The sequence below is a fragment of the Taudactylus pleione genome, unplaced genomic scaffold (assembly GCF_031769625.1).
Source record: "Taudactylus pleione unplaced genomic scaffold, aTauple2 ptg001394l, whole genome shotgun sequence".
Taxonomy (NCBI): Eukaryota; Metazoa; Chordata; class Amphibia; order Anura; family Myobatrachidae; genus Taudactylus; species Taudactylus pleione.
Window position 1 is genome coordinate 129,644 of NW_028285794.1, and position 24,497 is coordinate 154,140.

Genomic DNA, 24,497 nt, shown 5'->3' on the forward strand with positions numbered 1-24,497 from the left:
GTAATATGTACAGGGCCATCTCTTCCATTGGGCTTGTTGGGCAGTTGCCCAAGGGCCCAAAGCTTGTAGGGCCCCCCTGCAGCCACGGGCAGTTGGTAAATTTGTGAAATTTTTATGATGGACGCCGGCACACTGTATTCCGATCTTACCTCCCCCACCCCATCCCCCACACCTGTGATGAGTACTCACCTCAGTCCCAGCTTCACTTCATCCGCCGGCTTCAGGCCAGTCAGACAGAGTCTCTCTGCATGTGTGGGAGGTCTGAAGGCCATGCAGGAGGGTTTCATTTTATTGACCATTTCAATTTTTTTCCCGTGTATGAGTGGGCAGGTGCCCCAGTGCATTGCTTTGCCCAGGGCCCACACTGCTGTTAAGACAACCCTGAATATGTATATGTAATAATAATACTATGTAGAGGGGGGCGTGGCTTGGTAGCCTAAGATGGTGGACGCTATTCCCTGTGCTCCACATTGGCTTCACCGACTTTAGACTTTCCCTGCCTACTAGTTGAGTAAATATCAACCAGTCTCTACCCGGTGCCCTGCTGAAGGCATGGACGCCCGTTGAGCCGGTTTGTGGAGCTCCTTGTGCCCTGCTGATGCCAGCGCTGTGATTCCCCTTTCCTGGGAGACTCCCACCGCCATTTCCCTCAGTGCCTGGCCCTGCCCGTCGCGGCTTACCTTCTGCCTGAGTCGCCGAGGTGACTGATTCTCTCGCTCGCAGTTGATCTCTCAGAAGCCACTGGGGATCCCTGTAGTGTCACCGACCCAGCACATGACTTCCCCCTCTACTGACAGAGCCGTTGCCTCTCACTGATAAGGCGGCTCGTCCAGTACCCGATTGCGGCTGCACCACCTCTCACTCTGCAGCGGGTCCCGCAGCCGACACATGACCACATCCTCTCCCTATAGAACCGCTGCCTCCCACTGATACAGCAGCCTCACTGGCTTCCATTGTTCTGGCTATTCCTGCATCCGGAACCACACCGCAAGGGACTACAGTTGACAAGACTCCACACTGCCATCGGCTGACTTGCTTGTCCAGTGAATTGGACCCCCCGGAGAGCACTGTCAACCCCTTTTTCTCCCAAGTACCTGCATGCCCCTTCTGCGTGGTTCTAGATTACAGGTATCCCTAGCTCCGGCTTGACTGTTCCTCCTCTACCAGTGCTGGATCTCCATCTGGTGGCCACTGCATATATTTACATCCCAACTGCACACTTACACTACTGCAAATATTGCCTTTGATATTAGTGGGATTGAATTTTCATATGTTACAGCTGCGTGGCCTATAGGGTGTGGCCACACATTATACTATATGGCCTAACGACTTTGTTACTACAGTACTAGATATTTGTAGTTTTTCCTTACAGTGGGTTAACTCATCCCATTCAAGTTCCAGGTGTGCCTCGCTGATAAGAAATTACAACTCTCCCCTACACCTTTCTACGTTTTAATATACATACATATATATTTTCTTTCTGACCTCAACCGCCACTATGCCTAGTAGGCACAAGAAATCAGGTTCTCAAGGCCTTGTATCCTACTTTAAAGCAGCCCAAGCAAGCGACTCTCAGAAACCGCCCTCTACTGCGTCATTAGGCGATGTTTCTGAGGTGGATTCAGAAGTGGAAGATTCGGCGGCCCCATCTACCAAAGCAGATATCGCTGCTATCCTAGCTGAGATGCGAAGCTTCCATCAGGCTATTCATTATGAGGTCCACAAAGCTCTCTCCCGCCTACAAGCAGAGGTCACCGGCCTAGGTTCGCGTGTAGATGCTCTTGAGAGGAAACAAGAAGAGATCATTAGTTTCCAACAGATGTCTGAACAGGACAATATCCAACTAACTCGGGACCTTGTGTTGATTGCTGACAAACAAGAAGACCTTGATAACAGGGGACGTAAAAATTATCTCCGGATCCGAAATATCCCTGAATCTGTGGAGACTACCCATCTTGAGGATTACCTTTTATGTCTCTTCCGCTCCCTTGCCCCTTCCATTTCGGATGATATGCTCCTCCTCGACCAAGCCCACTGGGCCCTTCAGCCTCGCTCCCAAGCTTCGGACTCACCAAGAGAAGTAATACTTAGATTCCACTACTTCAAGGCAAAAGACCAGGTCTACTCCCAGGCCAGGCATTCTCCCGACATTGCCTTTGAGGGTGCCAACCTTTCGATCTTTCAGGACCTCTCCCCTCTTACTCTTGCTAAGAGACGTGAAATGAAAGATATCACCAAAATACTACGTTAACATCCGCTATCACTGGGGCTTCCCCTTCAGTTTACAGATTTGAGCAGATGGCAAGCTTCTTTCAGCAAGGTCCCCAGACGAGGCCTTACATCTGCTCTCACAATTGCATCTTTCACCTCCTGCCACGAATGGCCCTCCCAAGGATGATGCGAGGCCCTCATCCTCAAAGGCCGCTGGCCCTCCGGAAACTGGTGTGAGGTCCTTCTCTCAACAAGCTCCGAAGAACGTCTGGCGCACAGTTGGCGCTAGTCCTCATTCTGCTGTAGTGACCTAATTTACCTACTGATCCCCCTCTTTGTCATTTAATATTTTTCCCTATGTGGGAACTAGGGGCCTGATTCAGACCTGCTCGCGAGCGCTGAGCGCTCGCAAGCGGGTCGATGGTGGCCCAGTGCGCATGACGGAGCCAGCTCCGTCGTGCGCATGCGCGAGACCCAGATAGCGATGGGCAAACCATTGCTCCGGGTCTCGTACCAAAGGGGACGTGCTGTCGATGTTGAGTGACAGCACTCCCCCTTTGGTGGGCGTGCTGGGGGCGTGGCTGCCCAGACGGAGGCGTTCCCATGGGAACGCCTACCGTCTGGGGCCGGCCCCACTGACATCACGAGTGATGTCAGTGGGAGAGAATTCGGCTCTGTTTGAGCCGAAAGCACTCCAGGGCTTGCGGCAACGAGACCCTACCACAAGGGTCTCGTCGCAAGCCCGATGGTCACGATGGTCTTGACCATTGCAACCATCTTCCTGGCCGCTCGCTATAGCTGTGGGTGGTCACCCACAGCTATGCGAGCGGCCAGGAGGACGCTCTAAAAATCAGGAAGGACGGCCCTGATTCAGAGCAAGCGCTCTGTCAGAGCGTCCGCCTCTGAATCAGGCCCTAGGTCCCTTTATTGGATTATTTTTGATAATGTTCAATTGTTTCTCTTACTGATACTGATCTTAGTTTCAAATTAATATTTGGTTACATTATACTGTGTAATGCTCTGTACAATGTTTCCATTTCACTCTTAGTGTACCCCCAGTTGTCCCACTATCTTTGCAACTTTTTCTAACTCCACAGGTCACCAATTTGTCCTCCCATTTTAGGTGTTGACTATTTTACTGACCTGGTCCGCCCAATGTCTTTCCTCGTATTATTTAAATTATTAAAATAGACAGTAGGGCAATGTATAGTTCTGATACTAGTTGCTTTATATATCCTGATGTTATCACTGTGATATGCTAAATTCAGTTTTACTGTATTTTATACTAAACCTTAACACGCTCGATGTTTACTTAACATGGTAACTGTCCCCTTTTCACTATCCTTTCTATGGAGGTTGCATTGCCTAATTCCTTCCCTAACCTACATACATGTCCCCTCTTCTCCCTTTAAGTAACTTCTTTTCTTGTATTGTTTTTACTATTAGTTCACACCTGGAGCTTGTCGTCTCCTTTATTGTATCCCTCTAACATAGAGCTCCCCCCTTGGCATTGTTGTCCACTCACCCCCGTGTGGTCATAATGACTGGCCTCGGACGCTTTAGGCTTCTTAGCCAACTTCTTCCGTGGGTCCGACCATAAGGACGGGGCCTTCCCCGTTCCTCACCCTCTCTTTCCTCCTTTTCCTCTCCTCTCTTTGGTTTATTACTCGCCTATTCTCTTTTGACCATTTCTTTGCTCGTCACTCTCTATACTCCTCCATGACTACCAAATTGCTAACATTTAACGTTAGAGGTCTAAACAGCCCGCAACGTCGATCCACCCTATTTCACACTCTCCGCCAACTTCAAGGTGATATTATATTGTTACAGGAGGCCCATTTCGCTGGTACTCATCACCCCGAACTTAAATCTAAATACTTCCCCTCCACTTATCATGCATGTGACCCTACTCGTAAAAAGAAGGGTGTTTCTATACTATCCTCTCGTCGTGTCACCTTTGTTCCCTCCTCAGTCATTCGGGACCCAGAGGGACGCTATCTTCTTTTGGTTGGGGAATTAGATAGTACCCTTTTTACGTTTGTTAATGTCTACACCCCCAATTCTGCCCAGCCACGTTTTTTTCGCACTCTAAGTTCGTTGTTGTCCCAACATAGAGGAGGTATAGTGGTCGTGGCAGGTGATTTTAACACTACCTTAGATTCTCGTCTTGATAGATCTAAACCTCCCCCACGCTCGTCTGTTAGCTCTATCCGTGCTAACTCAGATGCTTTACAACAATTTCTTTCTCAACACCTCCTATTTGATGCATGGCGCGTAAAAGAGCCAACTGCTAAGGACTTTACCTTTTACTCACCTGTTCACGATGTCCACACTAGACTGGACATGATTTTCTTGGTATTGACCCTGCGCAGTTAATATTAGATGTCAGTATTCATCCCAGCACCTGGTCAGACCACTCCCCATTCACAGTAGATATTGAATCTCCTTTTCCTCGTAATCATTCTTATCTTTGGCGCTTTAATGATAGGCTCCTTGTAAATCCGGCCCTGCGATCACAGTTGACCTCTGAGATTACAGAGTATTTCTCTCTGAAATCAGTCCTACTGTCTCTTCACAGCTCCTCTGGGATGCCCATAAGGCCGTGGTCCGGGGATCCCTGATTAAGTCAGCGGCTTTTGCCAGGAAGACTAGGACTAAGAGGCTTATTGAACTCATGGACCTCATTGCCCAATTAGATAGAATCCATAAAGCCTCATGCACAGCGGATGATTATCATAAACTTGTGGCTGTCAGAGGAGAACTAGGCCTCCTTCTTACAGCAAAAGCTGAGACTTCTCTTAAATGGCTTAATCAAACATTTTATGAAAAAGGGGATAAAGCTGATAGATTGCGATCTAAACTCTCACAGAACATTGTTCTGATGATTAACTCTCGCACAGGCGACTCTTAGAGATCCCTTATGTATCACTGAAGTTTATAATAAACTTTATAATCTCTCATCTTCTTTGGATAATTCTCTCCCTACTGAGGACTCTATACAAAATTTTTTAACCAGCTGTAATTTACCTAAACTATCTTCCTCAGCTCTTGAATCCCTAAGTGTTGAAGTTGAGGCGCAGGAGATCTCAGAAGTGATAAAGAACCTTTAGGCCAATAAAGCCCCTAGCCCAGATGGCTTTACGGCCACATATTATAAATCCTTTAACTCCTTACTTTCCCCTTATCTTGCTAAGGTGTGATGTCAGGAGGCTCTTTCTCCAAGGAGGCCCTAGAAGCTAGGATTATTGTCATTCCCAAAGAGGGAAAGGAACACTCCAACTGTGCCTACTATAGACCTATCTCGCTGTTGAACACTGATGCTAAGCTTTATGCTAAGATACTTGCAAACCGCCTGAACTCCATATTACCCAGCCTAGTTCATAACGATCAAGTTGGCTTTTCCGGGGAGATAGGCCAACACTGAGGGCCTTTGGCTTAGGTGGTAATTTTCTCCAGGGCATCCAGGCCCTATACACTACCCCTTCAGCTAGGGTCTCCGTGAATGGTTTTCTCTCGTCCCCCTTCCTCATAACCAATGGCACTAGACAGGGGTGCCCTTTGTCACCCCTGATCTTTGCTTTGGTTATTGAACCCCTTGCAGCTCAAATTGGCCTTAATTCAGATATTAGAGGTACCGTACTAGGAAAGGCAGAATATAAAGTGTCCCTTTTTGCCGATGACGTTCTTCTTACTTTAACTCTCCCCACACGTCTCTACCGAAACTCTTTCAAGTTTTGTCTGAATACGGCTCTCTCTCGGGCTACTAGATCAACCTTTCTAAAACTGAATCTCTTGCACTCAATATAGCACCCATGGCCTTGGATCTCCTGCGTCACAATTATAACTTTGCCTGGCACCCCTCTAAAATGAAATATCTAGGAGTCTATATAACAAGCAGATATGACACCCTATTCTCTGCAAATTTTCCCCCTCTGCTCAAAACTATTAAGCTATACCTCCTCCGTTGGCGTGATCTAATTATTTCCTGGTTAGGTAGAATAGTGGCAGTTAAGATGAACCTCGTGCCTAGACTACTCTACCTTTTTCAGACCCTCCCTGTTGTTGTTCCCATTTCGACTTTATTGCAATTACACAGGTGGTTTGTTCAATTTGTATGGAAATCCAAGCCTCCCCGTATCAGTTTTCTCACTCTCTGTCGCCCCATTACCAATGGTGGCAATGGGTTTCCTGATGTTAACCTCTATTACTACGCTACCCATGTAAGCCAGGCAATAGCTTGGTTTGCTTCCTCCCAGTACCTAGGTGGGTAGAAGTCGAGGCTAATGCCTGCGATATCCCTTTTATGTCCACTATAGTAGGTTTATCTGCACCTGACAGACCTCAATCTGTTCGCTTACATCCGGTTATTTCTTTTACATGCTCCATTTGGGATCACTGTACATCTCACTATAATATTACCTCCTACCCATCCCATTACTCCTATATGGTTTAAACAGGCGTTTTCCCCGGGTTTCAACCTCGCCCGTTCTCGCCATGGATTAAAGGTGGGGTTAGGGTGGTATCTGATATCCTCAACTCGGGTGGGTGCGCCTCTCTGGGTTCCATACAAAATAAATTCAACATATCTTCTATCAACACTTTTACTTATATTCAAGTTCGACATTTTATCAATTCCCTCCCCCATAATTCAATTGATAGATCTTTAATGTCATTTGAGTCTTTGTGTCTCCGTAACCCTCTCATGAAAGGTATTATCTCTGTTATTTATAACTTTTTGCTCTCTGTTAAACTCCCAGATACGCCAAATCATGAACTTCAGTGGGAAAAAGATTTAGGGAGCCCACCTGATGAGGACACATGATCTGTGGTGCGGGAGAGGGTGTCTAAGTCCTCTATTTCTTCCTTAATTAAGAAAAATGCCTACAAGGTGTATTATAGATGGTACCTGGTACCTGCCCGTTTGCACAAAATGTATCATTTGGCCTCTGATCAATGTTGGAGAGGGTGTAGTGAAATAGCTACTTTCATACACATATGGTGGTCATGCCCTAAAATAGTCCAATTCTGGGACGGGGTTACCAGTCTCCTCTCGGAAATTTTTAAAATACCACTGATTAAGTCTCCCTGGTCTTTCCTCCTTGGCTGTCCACTTGAGGGCCTTAATAAACATGCTGATAAGCTCTCCTCACATATTTGGAATGCAGCTCGATGTCTAATTGAAGACATTGGAAAGATATTTACCCTCCTCCTCGCCAACAACTCATAAATAAAATTTGGCACATGGCAGCCATAGAGAAAATATCAGCTTATCTCCACAACACCTCCCATAAGTTTCTCATAATTTGGGGTGACTGGTTCCTATATAATAACACCACACCACATGGAACCCTGCCCTCAGGCTTTTCAAACTCCTACTCTAATGTTCATAATTAATTTATATTAGTCATTTGTTGATTTTTTTTCTCCGTTTTACGATGGCGACTTTTATTAAGTTTTTCCAGTATACAAAATAGACCCGGATTCGGCTCTTTCCCACTCACCCTATCCCCCATCTTATTCTTCCTCGTTTTCTTCCTTGTCTTTTCTATTCATTTCTCCCTTCTCTCTTATGCACGTTTTTCTCTTTCGTACTTGTTCTCTTTTGTATTTTGTATCATTATTGACAGTCTATTTTGAATATGTGCTATGATATATAGCAATCTTTATTTTTTTATGTTTAATCTGTTTCCAGATTGGTTTATTGCTATATATGTCTTTTGGATACTTTATTATCCTATATTTTTGTCTCTGGAATATGTCAAATATTTTTCTTGTTCATGCACATATTGTTGTATTTTTTATCTATGTAAAATTCAAAATAAATTTTGTAAAAAAAAAAAAAATTATACTATGTAGAATGTTATATGTAATAATAATACTATGTTGAATGTAACATGTAATAATACTGTGTAATATGTAATAATAATACTATTTACAATATAATATGTAATAATAATACAATGCACTATGTAATATGTAATAATGATACTATGTACAATGTAATATGTAATAATTATACTATGTAGTATGTGTAATGTAATATGTAATAATACTATATACAATGTAATATGTAATAATAATACTATGTATTATTATTATCGTTTATTTATATGGCGCTACAAGTGTTCCGCAGCGCCTTACAAAGTACATAAATAGATTGATTTACAGTGACTTACAATACAATACAATACAGGACAAGGATAATATACAATGGTACATTCATGACCATAACACACAGATAAGCAACAATGCAAAGCAGTGTTAGGTGCCCTGGTAGAGAGTAAGAAGTAGATTATTATTATTATCGTTTATTTATATGGCGCTACAAGTGTTCCGCAGCGCCTTACAAAGTACATAAACAAATAGGTTGATTTACAGTGACTTACAGTACAGTACAATACATTACAGGACATAGATAATATACAATGCTACATTCACAACCATAACACCCAGATAAGCAACAATGCAAAGCAATCAAGTGTTAGGTGCCCTGGTAGAGAGTAAGAAGTAGATGAAGGTATAGTAAGGAGATGCACAAGAGGGTAGAGGGCCCTGCTCATAGGAGCTTACATTCTAAGGTGGAGGGTCAGACAGACAGGGGTGAAACAGAAGGGGTAGACAGGGAGAGAGGAGTATGTAGCAGCAAGTTAAGATGAGAGCTGGAAGGCTTTGATGAAATAGTGGGTCTTGAGAGCACGTTTGAAGGATTGGAGAGAGGTGGAGAGTCTGATGGGAAGCGGGAGAGAGTTCCAAAGGTGGGGAGCAGCGTGGGCAAAATCTTGTAGGCGGGAGTGGGAGGAAGTAATCAATTGGCATGAGAGGCGGCGTGCATTTGTTGAACGAAGAGGGCGGACAGGAGAGTGAAGGGAGATGAGATCAGAGATGTATATGGGGGAAGATTGGGTGAGGGCTTTGTAAGTTAGTGTGAGAACCTTAAATTTGGTTCTAAAAGGGAAGGGGAGCCAGTGGAGGGCTTGTAGGAGAGGGGAGGCAGATGCAGAGCATTTTGAGAGGAAGATGAGCCAAGCAGCAGCATTGAGGACAGACTGGAGAGGGGATTTGGGGAGGCCAGATAGGAGAAGGTTACAGTAGTCCAATCTGGAGATGACCAATGAGTGTTTTAGTGGCATCCTGGGTGAGAAAGGGTCTAATCTTGGAAATATTTTTAAGATGAAAACGACAGGACTGTGAGAGATTCTGGATATGTGGTTTGAAGGAGAGGGAGGAGTCCAGGATAACTCCAAGATAGCGCACTTTGGGGCTAGAGGAGATAGTTGTGCCATCAATTGATAAGGAAATTGTGGGAAGTGAGGTTATGTAGGGGGGAGGGAAGATGATTAGCTCAGTCTTAGACATATTAAGTTTAAGAAATCGCTGGGACATCCAGGAAGAAATAGCAGAGAGACAGTTGGAGACATGAGTGAGGAGAGAGGAGAGAGGTCAGTGGAGGAAAGGTAGATCTGAGTATCATCAGCATAGAGATGATAATGGAGGTCAAAAGAGCTGATGAGTTCACCTAGTGAGGATGTATAGAGTAAGAAAAGGAGAGGTCCAAGTATAGAACCTTGAGGAACACCTACTGCAAGAGGCTGTGGGGGAGAAAAGGAGTCAAGAGAGGAGACAGAGAAGGATCAGTCATAGAGGTAGGAGGATAGCCAGGAGAGGGCAGTGTCACGTAGACCAAGGGAGTGAAGGATTTGCAGAAGGAGAGGGTGGTCCACAGTGTCGAAAGCAGCAGAAAGGTCAAGGAGAATGAGCAGAGAGTAGTGGCCCTTGGATTTAGCAGCATGGAGGTCATTGCTGACTGTTTTGAGGGCTGTTTCAGTGGAGTGGACAGAACGGAAGCCAGACTGAAAATGGTCAAGGAGGGAGTGGGAGGAAAGAAAGGTGGTAAGGCGGTTGTAAACAACACGATCAAGAAGCTTGGAGGTAAAATGGAGGAGGAGAGATGGGACGGTAGTTGGAGAGAGTGTTAGGATCAAGGGAAGGTTTTTTTAGTATGGGGGAGACAAGGGCATTCTTGAATTCAGACGGGACAGTGCCTGATGATAGGGAGAGAGTAAGGAGGTGGGCAAGATGGGAGCAGGCAGAAGGAGAGAGGTAGCGGAGGAGACGTGAAGGGATAGGGTCAAGGGGGGAGGTGGAATGGGGGGGACTGGATGAGGGAAATGACTTCCTCTCCAGATACAAGGGAGAAGAAAGTTAGAGTCGGTAAAATGGAAGTAGAGGGGTGATCTGGGAGGAGAGGAGGTGGATAGCAGGGGGACTGGTGGGATATGATGTCCTGACGTATGGAGTCAATTTTAGATGTGAAGTAGGTAGCAAAGTCAAGGGCAGAGAGCGAGGAGGGGGTGGGCAGAGGAGGGAGTTGAAGGTGGTGAAGAGACGTTGGGGATTTGAGGACTGAGAGGAGATGAGGTTCTTGAAATACTACTATAATATGTAATAATTCTATGTACAATGTAATATGTAATAATACTATGTACAATGTAACAAGTAATAATAGTATGCACAATGTAATATGTAATAATACTATGTACAATGTAACATGTTATAATACTATGTACAATGTAACATGTAATAATAATACTATGCACAATGTAATATGTAATAATACTATGCACAATGTAATATGTAATAATAATACTATGTACAATGTAATATGTAATAATACTATGTACAATGTAATATGTAATAATAATACTATGTACAATGTAATATGTAATAATACTATAAACAATGTAATATGTAATAATACAATGTACAATGTAATATGTAAAAATACTATGCATAATGTAAAATGTAATAATAATACTATGTACAATGTAATATGTAATAAAACTATATACAATGTAATACATAATAATAATACTATGTACAATGTAATATGTAATATGTAATAATACTATGTACAATGTAATAATAATACTATGAACTATGTAATATGTACAATGTAATATGTAATATTATGCATAATGTAATACGTAATAATAATATATGTACACTGTAATACGTAATAATAATACTATGTACAATGTAATATGTAATAATACTATGTACAATGTAACATGTAATAATAGTACTATGTACAATGAAATATGTAATATCACTATGTACAATGTAATATGTAATAATAATAATATGTACACTGTAATATGTAATAATAATATTATGTACAATGTAATATGTAATAATAATACTATGTAATATGCAATAATAATACTATGTACAATGTAATATGTAATAATAATACTATGTATAATGTAATATGTAATAACACTATGTATAATGTAATATGTAATAATACTATGTACAATGTAATATGTAATAATAATACAATGTACAATGTAATATGTAATAACACTATGTACAATGTAATATGTAATAATAATACTATGTACAATGTAATATGTAATAATACTATGCATATGCACAATGTAATATGTAATAATAATACTATGTACAATGTAATAAGTAATAATACTATATACAATGTAATACATAATAATAATAATACTATGTACAATGTAATATGTAATAATACTATGTACAATGTAATAATAATACTATGCACTATGTAATATGTAATAATACTATGAACAATGTAATATGTAATAACACTATGTACAATGTAATATGTAATAATAACACTATGTACAATGTAATAATGATACTATGTACAATGTAATATGTAATAATAATACTATGTACAATGTAATATGTAATAATACTATGTACAATGTAATATGTAATAATAATAATAATACTATGTACAATGTAATAATAATACTATGTACCATGTAATATGTAATAATAACACTATGTACCATGTAATATGTAATAAGAACACTATGTACAATGTAATATGTAATAATACTATGTACAATGTAATAATGATACTATGTACAATGTAATAGGTAATAATAACACTATGTACAATGTAATATGTAATAATAATACTATGTACAATGTAATAATGATACTATGTACAATGTAATATGTAATAATACTATGTACAATGTAATATATAATAATGATACTATGTACAATGTAATATATAATAATGATACTATGTACAATGTAATATGTAATAATAACACTATGTACAATGTAATATGTAATAATAACACTATGTACCATGTAATATGTAATAATAACACTATGTACCATGTAATATGTAATAATAACACTATGTACAATGTAATATGTAATAATAACACTATGTACCATGTAATATGTAATAATAACACTATGTACCATGTAATATGTAATAATGATACTATGTACCATGTAATATGTAATAATAATACTATGTACAATGTAATATGTAATAATGATACTATGTACAATGTAATATGTAATAATAACACTATGTACAATGTAATATGTAATAATGATACTATGTACAATGTAATATGTAATAATACTATGTACAATGTAATATGTAATAATGATACTATGTACAATGTAATATGTAATAATAACACTATGTACCATGTAATATGTAATAATGATACTATGTACAATGTAATATGTAATAATAACACTATGTACCATGTAATATGTAATAATGATACTATGTACAATGTAATATGTAATAATGATACTATGTACAATGTAATATGTAATAATAATACTATGTACCATGTAATATGTAATAATGATACTATGTACCATGTAATATGTAATAATAACACTATGTACCATGTAATATGTAATAATAACACTATGTACAATGTAATATGTAATAATAACACTATGTACAATGTAATATGTAATAATAATACTATGTACAATGTAATATGTAATAATAACACTATGTACAATGTAATATGTAATAATAACACTATGTACAATGTAATATGTAATAATAACACTATGTACAATGTAATATGTAATAATAACACTATGTACAATGTAATATGTAATAATAATAATACTATGTACAATGTAATAATAACACTATGTACAATGTAATATGTAATAATAACACTATGTACAATGTAATATGTAATAATAACACTATGTACAATGTAATATGTAATAATAACACTATGTACCATGTAATATGTAATAATAATACTATGTACAATGTAATATATATACACTGGTGCCTGTGGATTAATGTGTAATGTAGCCTGTGTATATGGATATATATAGTGTTGCAGTAATGTACTACACAGAGTACTGTATACGTCACAGTGACGTCAGGGTGGGCGGGGCCGGTGACGTCAGACTCAGCTGTTCCTCGTACAATGGCAGCCGGGGAGAAGGAAGCTGCGGCCTCCGGGACTGAGATACAGACAGCGGCCTGACAGTGAGTGACCCGGGGCCGGCGCCCTCCAACCCCCGCACCGCCCGCTGTCCTCCCCGGTCTCCCCTCTGCCTCTACCCTCCCGGCCTCCCCCTCCCTCTACCGGCCTCCCCCTCCCTCTACCGGCCTCTACCCTCCCGGCCTCCCCCTCCCTCTACCGGCCTCCCCCTCCCTCTACCGGCCTCTACCCTCCCGGCCTCCCCCTCCCTCTACCGGGCTCTACCCTCCCGGCCTCCCCCCCTCTCTGCAGCTCTGTTCCCACCCGGCCTCCCCTCCCTCTGCAGCTCTGTCCCCTCTCGGCCTCCTCTCCCTCTACCATGTTCTACCCTCCCGGCCTCCACCCTCTCTGCAGCTCTGTCCCCTCCCGGCCTCCTCTCCCTCTGCAGCTCTGCCCCCCCCCCCTTCTACTCTCTGCATTTCTGTCCCTTCCCCTCTCCTCCCCCCTCTGCAGCTCTGTCCCCTCCCGGCCTCCCCTCCCTCTACCGGGCTCTCCCCTCCCGGCCTCCCCTCCCTCTGCAGCTCTGTCCCCTCCAGTCCTCCTCTCCCTCTGCAGCTTTGCCCCCCCCCCCTTCTACTCTCTGCATTTCTGTCCCCTCCCCTCTCCTTCCCCCTCTGCAGCTCTGCCCCCCCCCCTTCTACTCACTGCATTTCTGTCCTCTACCCTCTCCAGCTCTGTCCCCTCTCGGCCTCTCCCCCGCCCTCTACTCTCTGCATTTCTGTCCCCCCCCCTCCCTAGCCTCCCTCTGCAGCTCTGTACCCCCCGGCCTCCCCCCCCTCCTCCCTCTGCGGCTTTGTCCCCTCCCTCTGCCTGCCTGTCTGATCTCTCTGCTTTCCCTCCCTCTACAGCTCTGCCCCCCTCTACTCTCTGCATTTCTGTCCCTTCCCCTCTCCTCCCCCCTTCCCCTCTCCTCCCCCCTTCCCCTCTCCTCCCCCCTTCCCTCTCCTCCCCCCTCTGCAGCTCTGTCCCCTCCCGGCCTCACCCTCCCTCTGCAGCTCTGTCCCCTCCCTGCCTCACCCTCACACTGCAGCTCTGTCCCCTCCCGGCCTCACCCTCCCTCTGCAGCTCTGTCCCCTCCTGGCCTCACCCCCCCTCCCTCTGCAGCTCTGTCCCCTCCCGGCCCCATCCCCCCTCTGCAGCTCTCTTCCCCCTCTCCTCTCTGCAGTTCTGTCCCCTCTCCTCTGCCTGCCTGTCTGGCCTCTCTGCTCTCCCTCCCTCTGCCTGCCTGTCTGGCCTCTGTCTGTCCCCTCCCGGCCTCCCCCCCCCTCTGCAGCTCTGTCCCCTCCCGGCCTCCCCCCCCCTCTGCAGCTCTGTCCCCTCCCGGCCTCCCCCCCTCTCTGCAGCTCTGTCCCCTCCTGGCCTCCTCCCCCCTCTGCAGCTCTGTCCCCACCCGGCCTTCCCTCCCTCTACAGCTCTGTCCCCACCCGGCCTCCTCTCCCGCTACCAGGCTCTACCCTCCCTCTGCAGCTCTGTCCCCACCCGGCCTCCCCTCCCTCTGCAGCTCTGTCCCCTCCCGGCCTCCCCTCCCTCTGCAGCTCTGTTCCCTCCCGGCCTCCCCTCCCTCTGCAGCTCTTTCCCCTCCCGGCCTCCCCTCCCTCTGCAGCTCTGTCCCCTCTCGGCCTCCTTTCCCTCTACTGGGCTCTACCCTCCCGGCCTCCCTTCCCTCTGCAGCTCTGTCTCCTCCTCCCTCCTCTCCCTCTACCGGGCTCTACCCTCCTGGCTCCCCTCCCTGTGCAGCTCTGTCCCCTCCCGTCCTACCCCCCCCGCTGCAGCTCTGTCCCATCCCGGCCTCCTCTCCCTCTACCGAGCTCTACCCTCTCTCTGCAGCTCTGTCCCCTCCCGGCCTCCCTTCCTTCTGCAGCTCTGTCCCCTCTCGGCCTCCTCTCCCTCTACCATGTTCTACCCTCCCGGCCTCCACCCTCTCTGCAGCTCTGTCCCCTCCCGGCCTCCCCTCCCTCTACCGGGCTCTCCCCTCCCGGCCTCCCCTCCCTCTGCAGCTCTGTCCCCTCCAGTCCTCCTCTCCCTCTGCAGCTTTGCCCCCCTTCTACTCTCTGCATTTCTGTCCCCTCCCCTCTCCTTCCCCCTCTGCAGCTCTGCCCCCCCCCCTTCTACTCACTGCATTTCTGTCCTCTACCCTCTCCAGCTCTGTCCCCTCTCGGCCTCTCCCCCGCCCTCTACAGCTATGCCCCCCCTCTACTCTCTGCATTTCTGTCCCCCCCCCTCCCTAGCCTCCCTCTGCAGCTCTGTACCCCCCGGCCTCCCCCCCCTCCTCCCTCTGCGGCTTTGTCCCCTCCCTCTGCAGCTCTGTCTGGCCTCTCTGCTTTCCCTCCCTCTGCCTGCCTGTCTGATCTCTCTGCTTTCCCTCCCTCTACAGCTCTGCCCCCCTCTACTCTCTGCATTTCTGTCCCTTCCCCTCTCCTCCCCCCTTCCCCTCTCCTCCCCCCTTCCCCTCTCCTCCCCCCTTCCCTCTCCTCCCCCCTCTGCAGCTCTGTCCCCTCCCGGCCTCACCCTCCCTCTGCAGCTCTGTCCCCTCCCTGCCTCACCCTCACACTGCAGCTCTGTCCCCTCCCGGCCTCACCCTCCCTCTGCAGCTCTGTCCCCTCCTGGCCTCACCCCCCCTCCCTCTGCAGCTCTGTCCCCTCCCTCTGCAGCTCTGTCCTCTCCCGGCCCCATCCCCCCTCTGCAGCTCTTTCCCCCCCTCTCCTCTCTGCAGTTCTGTCCCCTCCTCCCCCCTCTGCAGCTTTGCCCCCTCCCGGCCTCACCTCCCTCTGCAGCTCTTTCCCCTCCCTCTGCAGCTCCATCCCCGGCCTCACCTCCCTTTGCAGCTCTGTCCCCTCCCGTCCCAACCCCCCTCTGCAGCTCTCTCCCCCCTCTCCTCTCTGCAGTTCTGTCCCCTCTCCTCTGCCTGCCTGTCTGGTGCCTTTGCTCTCCCTCCCTCTGCCTGCCTGTCTGGCCTCTCTGCTTTCCCTCTGCCTGCTTGTCTGGCCTCTCTGCTTTCCCTCCCTCTGCCTGCCTGTCTGGCCTCTCTGCTTTCCCTCCCTCTGCCTGCCTGCCTGTCTGGCCTCTCTGCTTTCCCTCTGCCTGCCTGTCTGGCCTCTCTGCTTTCCCTCTGCCTGCCTGTCTGGCCTCTCTGCTTTCCCTCTGCCTGCCTGTCTGGCCTCTCTGCTTTCCCTCTGCCTGCCTGTCTGGCCTCTCTGCTTTCCCTCTGCCTGCCTGTCTGGCCTCTCTGCTTTCCCTCTGCCTGCCTGTCTGGCCTCTCTGCTTTCCCTCTGCCTGCCTGTCTGGCCTCTCTGCTTTCCCTCCCTCTGCCTGCCTGTCTGGCCTCTCTGCTTTCCCTCCCTCTGCCTGTCTGGCCTCTCTGCTTTCCCTCCCTCCCTCTGCCTGCCTGTCTGGCCTCTCTGCTCTCCCTCCCTCCCTCTGCCTGCCTGTCTGGCCTCTCTGCTTTCCCTCCCTCCCTCTGCCTGCCTGTCTGGCCTCTCTGCTTTCCCTCCCTCTGCCTGCCTGTCTGGCCTCTCTGCTTTCCCTCCCTCCCTCTGCCTGCCTGTCTGGCCTCTCTGCTTTCCCTCCCTCTGCCTGCCTGTCTGGCCTCTCTGCTTTCCCTCCCTCTGCCTGCCTGTCTGGCCTCTCTGCTTTCCCTCCCTCTGCCTGCCTGTCTGGCCTCTCTGCTCTCCCTCTCTCTGCCTGCCTGTCTGGCCTCTCTGCTTTCCCTCCCTCTGCCTGTCTGGCCTCTCTGCTTTCCCTCCCTCCCTCTGCCTGCCTGTCTGGCCTCTCTGCTCTCCCTCCCTCCCTCTGCCTGCCTGTCTGGCCTCTCTGCTCTCCCTCCCTCTGCCTGCCTGTCTGGCCTCTCTGCTCTCCCTCTCTCTGCCTGCCTGTCTGGCCTCTCTGCTTTCCCTCCCTCTGCCTGTCTGGCCTCTCTGCTTTCCCTCCCTCCCTCTGCCTGCCTGTCTGGCCTCTCTGCTCTCCCTCCCTCCCTCTGCCTGCCTGTCTGGCCTCTCTGCTCTCCCTCCCTCTGCCTGCCTGTCTGGCCTCTCTGCTCTCCCTCTCTCTGCCTGCCTGTCTGGCCTCTCTGCTCTCCCTCTCTCTGCCTGCCTGTCTGGCCTCTCTGCTCTCCCTCCCTCTGCCTGCCTGTCTGGCCTCTTTGCTCTCCCTCCCTCTGCCTGCCTGTCTGGCCTCTCTGCTCTCCCTCCCTCTGCCTGCCTGTCTGGCCTCTCTGCTCTCCCTCTCTCTGCCTGCCTGTCTGGCCTCTCTGCTTTCCCTCTCTCTGCCTGCCTGTCTGGCCTCTCTGCTCTCCCTCCCTCTCCCTGCCTGCCTGTCTGGCCTCTCTGCTCTCCCTCCCTCTCCCTGCCTTTCTGTCTGGCCTCTCTGCTCTCCCTCCCTCTCCCTGCCTTTCTGTCTGGCCTCTCTGCTTTCCCTCTCTCTGCCTGCCTGTCCCAGCTCTACCTTTCTTTCAATGTTGTGTTGTATATGGTTTGTTTGTCAGGTATTAGTTTGGAGCCTCCTTGGTGTAATCATGGCGAGCCCGGTGGTGCGTCAGATTGATAAGCAGTTCCTCATCTGCAGCATCTGCTTGGAGCGTTACCACATTCCCAAGGTCCTCCCATGCCTGCACACCTTCTGCGAGAGGTAAGACTTCTCCTCCTCCTGTCACTGCCAGGAAGGTCCTCACTTGGCCGATTGTCTTATTAGAATCCTTGCTGTCTTAAATTTGGGGCTTACACTCTGCCGAGAATCAATAGCGGCAACTTCTTACTGAATAAGCCCTGTCTGTCCTGAGAAGACTTGTGGCATATCGTCTCATACTCTGTACTGTGCGCTCTGCCGGAGTCCACACGACCCTGACACGTTCTTGTGGGCTGAAGGAGCAAACGCTGCTGCAGTCTTATTAGCTAAGTTATACAGCCACAGTCAGAGGGGAGGAGTGCTCGCTGCTCTGTATGAGCCAATCACACAGCCACTGTCAGAGGGGAGGAGCGCTCGCTGCTCTGTATGAGCCAATCACACAGCCACAGTCAGAGGGGAGGAGCGCTCGCTGTTCTGTATGAGCCAATCACACAGTCACAGTCAGAGGGGAGGAGCGCTCGCTGTTCTGTATGAGCCAATCACACAGCCACAGTCAGAGGGGAGGAGCGCTCGCTGTTCTGTATGAGCCAATCACACAGTCAGAGGGGAGGAGCGCTCGCTGTTCTGTATGAGCCAATCACACAGCCACAGTCAGAGGGAAGGAGCGCTCGCTGCTCTGTATGAGCCAATCACACAGCCACAGTCAGAGGGGAGGAGCGCTCGCTGCTCTGTATGAGCCAATCACACAGCCACAGTCAGAGGGGAGGAGCGCTCGCTGTTCTGTATGAGCCAATCACACAGCCACAGTCAGAGGGGAGGAGCGCTCGCTGTTCTGTATGAGCCAATCACACAGCCACAGTCAGAGGGGAGCAGCGCTCGCTGTTCTGTATGAGCCAATCACACAGCCACAGTCAGAGGGGAGCAGCGTTCGCTGCTCTGTATGAGCCAATCACACAGCCACAGTCAGAGGGGAGGAGCGCTCGCTGTTCTGTATGAGCCAATCACACAGTCAGAGGGGAGGAGCGCTCGCTGTTCTGTATGAGCCAATCACACAGCCACAGTCAGAGGGGAGGAGTGCTCGCTGCTCTGCCAATCACACAGCCACAGTCAGAGGGGAGGAGGGCTCGCTGCTCAGTATGAGCCAATCACACTGTCAGAGGGGAGGAGCGCTCGCTGCTCTGTATGAGCCAATCACACAGCCACAGTCAGAGGGGGGATTGTGCATATGAGCAAAATAATTGAGTTTTAGTTAACTGTAGAGTAGGTTAATGTGATAAAATAGTTTTCATAGAATAGAGAGGTGGTAATTTGGTAGGGTAGGGTAGAGAGGTGGTAATTGGGTAGAGTAGAGAGGTGGTAATTGGGTAGGGTAGAGAGGTGGTAATTGGGTAGGGTAGAGTAGAGAGGTGGTAATTGGGTAGGGTAGAGAGGTGGTAATTGGGTAGAGTAGAGAGGTGGTAATTGGGTAGGGTAGAGAGGTGGTAATTGGGTAGAGTAGAGAGGTGGTAATTGGGTAGAGTAGAGAGGTGGTAATTGGGTAGAGTAGAGAGGTGGTAATTGGGTAGGGTAGAGAGGTGGTAATTGGGTAGGGTAGAGTAGAGAGGTGGTAATTGGGTAGGGTAGAGTAGAGAGGTGGTAATTGGGTAGGGTAGAGTAGAGAGGTGGTAATTGGGTAGGGTAGAGTAGAGAGGTGGTAATTGGGTAGGGTAGAGTAGAGAGGTGGTAATTGGGTAGGGTAGAGTAGAGAGGTGGTAATTGGGTAGGGTAGAGTAGAGAGGTGGTAATTGGGTAGGGTAGAGTGGTGGTAATTGGGTAGGGTAGAGTAGAGAGGTGGTAATTGGGTAGGGTAGAGTGGTGGTAATTGGGTAGGGTAGAGAGGTGGTAATTGGGTAGGGTAGAGAGGTGGTAATTGGGTAGGGTAGAGAGGTGGTAGTTGGGTAGGGTAGAGAGGTGGTAGTTGGGTAGGGTAGAGAGGTGGTAATTGGGTAGGGTAGAGAGGTGGTAATTGGGTAGAGTAGAGAGGTGGTAATTGGGTAGAGTAGAGAGGTGGTAATTGGGTAGAGTAGAGAGGTGGTAATTGGGTAGGGTAGAGTAGAGAGGTGGTAATTGGGTAGGGTAGAGTAGAGAGGTGGTAATTGGGTAGGGTAGAGTAGAGAGGTGGTAATTGGGTAGGGTAGAGAGGTGGTAATTGGGTAGAGTAGAGAGGTGGTAATTGGGTTGGGTAGAGAGGTGGCAATTGGGTAGAGTAGAGAGGTGGTAATTGGGTTGGGTAGAGAGGTGGCAATTGGGTTGGGTAGAGAGGTGGCAATTGGGTTGGGTAGGGTAGAGTAGAGAGGTGGCAGTTGGGTTGGGTAGGGTAGAGTAGAGAGGTGGCAATTGGGTAGGGTAGAGTAGAGAGGTGGCAATTGGGTTGGGTAGGGTAGAGTAGAGAGGTGGCAATTGGGTAGGGTAGAGTAGAGAGGTGGCAATAGGGTAGGGTAGAGAGGTAGCAATTGGGTAGGGTAGGGTAGAGTAGAGATGTGGCAATTGGGTAGGGTAGAGTAGAGAGGTGGTAAAATTTAATTGAGGGGTGTACTGATTCAGGGATGGTAATAGATTATAATTAGAGTGATGGTATTCGGTTATAATAGAATAGGGTTATTTGGCTAGAGCAGAATAAAGGGAGGGGGTAATAGAATGGAGAGGGGTAAATGGGTGGCCCTAGAACATGACAAGATGCCTGTTGAGAGGAGCTTTTGCAGAATGTGTGAAGGACTGAAGTCTAAAGTGTTTCCACAGAGTAGCGCAGCCCCAGGTTTCCGTCACTGGGCGCAGGTAATGTGTGTGGCTGGTGGGAGGGTGTTACACAGAGTGGGCTGGTGGGAGGTGTGTTACACAGAGTGGGCGCAGAGCGGAGGGGGCTGGTGGGAGGGTGTTATACAGAGTGGGCGCAGAGGGGAGGGGGCTGGTGGGAGGGTGTTACACAGAGTGGGCGCTGAGGGGAGGGGGCTGGTGGGAGGGTGTTATACAGAGTGGGCGCAGAGGGGAGGGGGCTGGTGGGAGGGTGTTATACAGAGTGGGCGCAGAGGGGAGGGGCCTGGTGGGAGGGTGTTACACAGAGTGGGCGCAGAGCAGAGGGGGCTGGTGGGAGGTGTGTTTGTTACCAGAATAGGGATTTATGTTGGTGCAGTATTATTAATTCCCTTGTACTGTATGTCAGTATGTTATGTTGCAGTGTAACGCACTAGAGGAACCTTTGTAGACCGCATACAGTATACAGTATACAGTAGGTTGTAGGGATGAATGTTTTTCTTTTTCAAATCTACACTATTATTTCATGAAGCACATGAAGACTTGGGAGGGGGGAAAGTCTCCATGTCTAGCTGAGGTTACAATCTGCGGAACGCTGTTACCCTATAACGGGTAGATATTCCCACCCTCCTATTATGCACCGGCTGCCATCCCAGTGCAGCGTACGTAGACGATGCCTCCGATCACCATCCAGCTCGACTGCATAAGCTGGGACTCACCCAACCTGGCCGACGCACATGGACAGCCGGATCCAAGAAGTCTGCGTCCACCAACGCAGACAGTGGGCTCGGCACACCATCATAGAGGTTCCGGGTCGTCTCTGCCGCTCCCATCCTCTCCCTCCCTTTCCCCCAAACATGCTGTGACTAAGGGGGGTCTGCACATGCGCAGAGCGGGTCCTTTGCCTGGGCAGACCCACACCCATCGGGTTAGCGTACATCTCTGTATGAGGCCCTGTGTTCCTAATAGCACAAGTGAAAATGTCGGCAGTGCATAAATTAATGTTACTAATAAGACGGGTCACCACGGCTCCATCGCAGTGACGGGGTTTTCTGTCCCTACAAGAACGTGGGGCTTGTCGATGTGTAATGAGATGGGGAAGGGGGGGGGGGGAATGTGACATCATCCAGTAACTTTTGTACATATCCTGTTCTGACATTGAAGGAGATGAGTTTACGTTCCCCCGTCATTCGCAGCGGCTGCATAATACCGGACGGGGTGAGATATTAGACAGATTCCCCAATCACTGACCTGTTTTCTACTTCAGGGTCCATAGGGTATCCACAGGATACCTTGGGGTATAGGTGTGACGTCAGTTGCTGGGCACCATAGAGTTTTAAGCTTTTCAGCCTCCCAGGATGCACTAGGGTCCCCCTCCTATACTCCGGCCCCGAGCCAAGGCATCTCAGTTTAGTTTGGTGCCCGGCCGGAGTCGGGTGCACCTGTCGGAGTGGGGGCTAGAAGAGCCCCTGAAGCTTTCTTCAGTGCAGCTGTGGCTGCACATCTGGATGTACAGCATGGACAGTCAGTCCTGACGTCCATGCTGTCTTCCCTACACCCCCGCCGGTACCAGAACGCCGGTACCGATCCGGGGATGCTGGTGAGCATCTGGGGTCACAGCTAGCGGTGACCCCAGATGTTCCGGACCATGGCCGGATCCAAGGGGGACAAAGGTAAGCAGCGGGGTCCCGCGGTGGGTCCACGCTGGTCACATGGTCCTAAGTCCCCAGGCAGGGGGCTCCCTGGGGACTGGCTGCAGCGTGGAGCCAGGCGACCAACCTGCGCTTTCCACTACCCCCTGGGACAGCGGACCGCAGCAGAGCGTTAGCGCTGCGGCGTCCCAGGGGTTAAATGCATGCCAGTGGAGCGCGCCTTCCCTGTCTCACAGCCGGCGCCTCCCCCGCTGCACACAGCCCTCTCTGCACTGTGCTGACTGGTCCTGTGGCAGCGGTCCTCCCCCAGGCCAGCCTCCTCTCTGCTCCTCGGCAGCCATCTTCTCCAGAACGCATGGTGAACGCTGCTGGAAGCGCTGGACGGAAGCATCGAGGTCTGGGACCCCCCGCATACCTCTCCTATGCTGTGGCTCAGGTCTGTGTATGCAGCGCTGTGTCCTACCAGGCCCTGTGTCTGTGTAGTTGAGTGATCAGCGCTGTTAGTGCAGGAATTGTTATTTCTCTGCATTGTATGTGACTGTGCTAGCGCTGCTGCCTGTAACTTTTCTCTAAACTGTCAGCTTTATTACTGTCCCTGTTCTTTCTGCTAAGCCCTTGCGGTGCGGTGCTGCAGGGTGGTCTCTCGCCTATTTAAGTTATAATTGGTGAGAGAGGTCACATACGTGGTGCCATCATGTCCGAAAGTGATTTTCCCCTCCGACTACAGTGTACTACGTGTAAAGTACCGTTAGCGGAGGGGGAGGGTAGCGAGGAGGGCCTTTGCCGGCAGTGTTTGTCCATGGCGCGGCCTCTTACGGTTACAGCACCGGTACAGGAGCAGCCCTGGGCTTGTTTCGCTCAGGCGCTTACAGCCTTAGTGGACTTATTCGGGCGGTCCGCACAGCCTTGGTGATTGAGGACGAAGTTCCCCCAGTGGCTAAATCGAAGTATGCCTTTTTCAAAGATGTGAAGGGCGATGCCACAGTCTTTCCTCTTTCGGGTCAGTTGGTGGACCATTTAGAGGAGGCGTGGAAACAGCCTGGCAAAAGATACCAGCCGCAGAGACGCCTGGCGGTGGCTTATCCGTTAATTATTTTGCAAAGTGGGAATCCCCTCCACAGGTGGATTCTCACGTGACCCGTCTTGTCCGTAGTGCCACATTGCCGATGCCATCCATGTCCTCCCTTAAGGATGCTACGGACCGCAAGGTGGAGATCTGCCTGAAGTCCGCTTATTCCCTTGCTGGGGGGGCAGCACGACCGGCTATGGCCATTTGCTGGGTTGCCAGAGCGCTGGGCGGATTCATTAGAGGCTTCTTTTGATTCCAACTGTCCGGCCGAACAGACGGAGTTGATTGGTAATCTCCGTGATTCGGCCACTTATATCAACGAGGCGGCCCTAGACATTAGTACTCTGGTGTCTAGAATTTCTTCAGCAGCGGTGGCTGCTCGCCGCACCTTGTGGCTGCGATCCTGGAAGGCAGACGCAGATTCCAAAAAGGGTCTGGAGGCGTTGCCGTTTACCGGAGAAGTTCTCTTCGGTCCGGATCTGGATAAGATTGTGGCCACGCTGGCGGCAGCCAAATCGGCTTGTCTCCCGTCGGCCGCTGCTCCTTCTGGTTCTGGACCATCGTCCTTTCGGTCATCTAGGGCCCAGGGCAGGCCCAAACCACGGTCGTTTCCTCGACAGGCTGGTCCTAAGAAATCGGCCAAGCCCCGGAAGCAGGCATGGAGTACCAGACGTCCGGCCCCCAAGCCAGAAGACAAGCCTGCGGCCTGACGGTCCGGGCCTCCCTTTGGGGGATCCCAGGGTGGGAGGCCGCCTGCTGCAGTTCGCCCAGTGTTGGTCGGCCACTACGACAGACACTTGGGTTCTGGAGGTGGTTTCCCACGGATACGCCCTCTCCTTCCGGCACAGACCCCCGGCTCGATTCTTCACCACGGGTCTACCATCAGACCGGAACAAGGCTACG

General features: G+C 48.9%; 2 protein-coding genes across 2 annotated transcripts in view; both read left to right on the top strand.

The window, feature by feature from the left end:
- Positions 1-3,930: 3,930 nt before the first annotated feature.
- On the top strand, positions 3,931-15,820 carry LOC148442751 (uncharacterized). Its single transcript, XM_088463530.1, has 2 exons — positions 3,931-4,021; positions 14,262-15,820. Exons 1-2 carry the CDS (start codon positions 3,931-3,933, stop codon positions 15,749-15,751), a joined length of 1,581 nt encoding a protein of 526 aa, XP_088319656.1. The 3' UTR covers positions 15,752-15,820.
- Positions 13,421-24,497, top strand: part of LOC148442752 (tripartite motif-containing protein 3-like) — a 93,786-nt gene continuing 82,709 nt past the window's right edge. The window contains exons 1-2 of the mRNA XM_088463531.1: positions 13,421-13,528; positions 18,004-18,146. Coding sequence (XP_088319657.1) covers positions 18,034-18,146 — 113 coding nt within the window. The 5' untranslated portion in view covers positions 13,421-13,528; positions 18,004-18,033. The remainder of the gene's footprint in view (positions 13,529-18,003; positions 18,147-24,497) is intronic.

Bases quoted from the DNA above. Each gene is read 5' to 3' on its own strand.
- LOC148442751 (XM_088463530.1), top strand. From the start codon at position 3,931: ATGACTACCAAATTGCTAACATTTAACGTTAGAGGTCTAAACAGCCCG. The intron at 4,022-14,261 runs GTGATATTATAT...CCCCCTCCCTAG, and splicing joins CACTCTCCGCCAACTTCAAG to CCTCCCTCTGCAGCTCTGTA.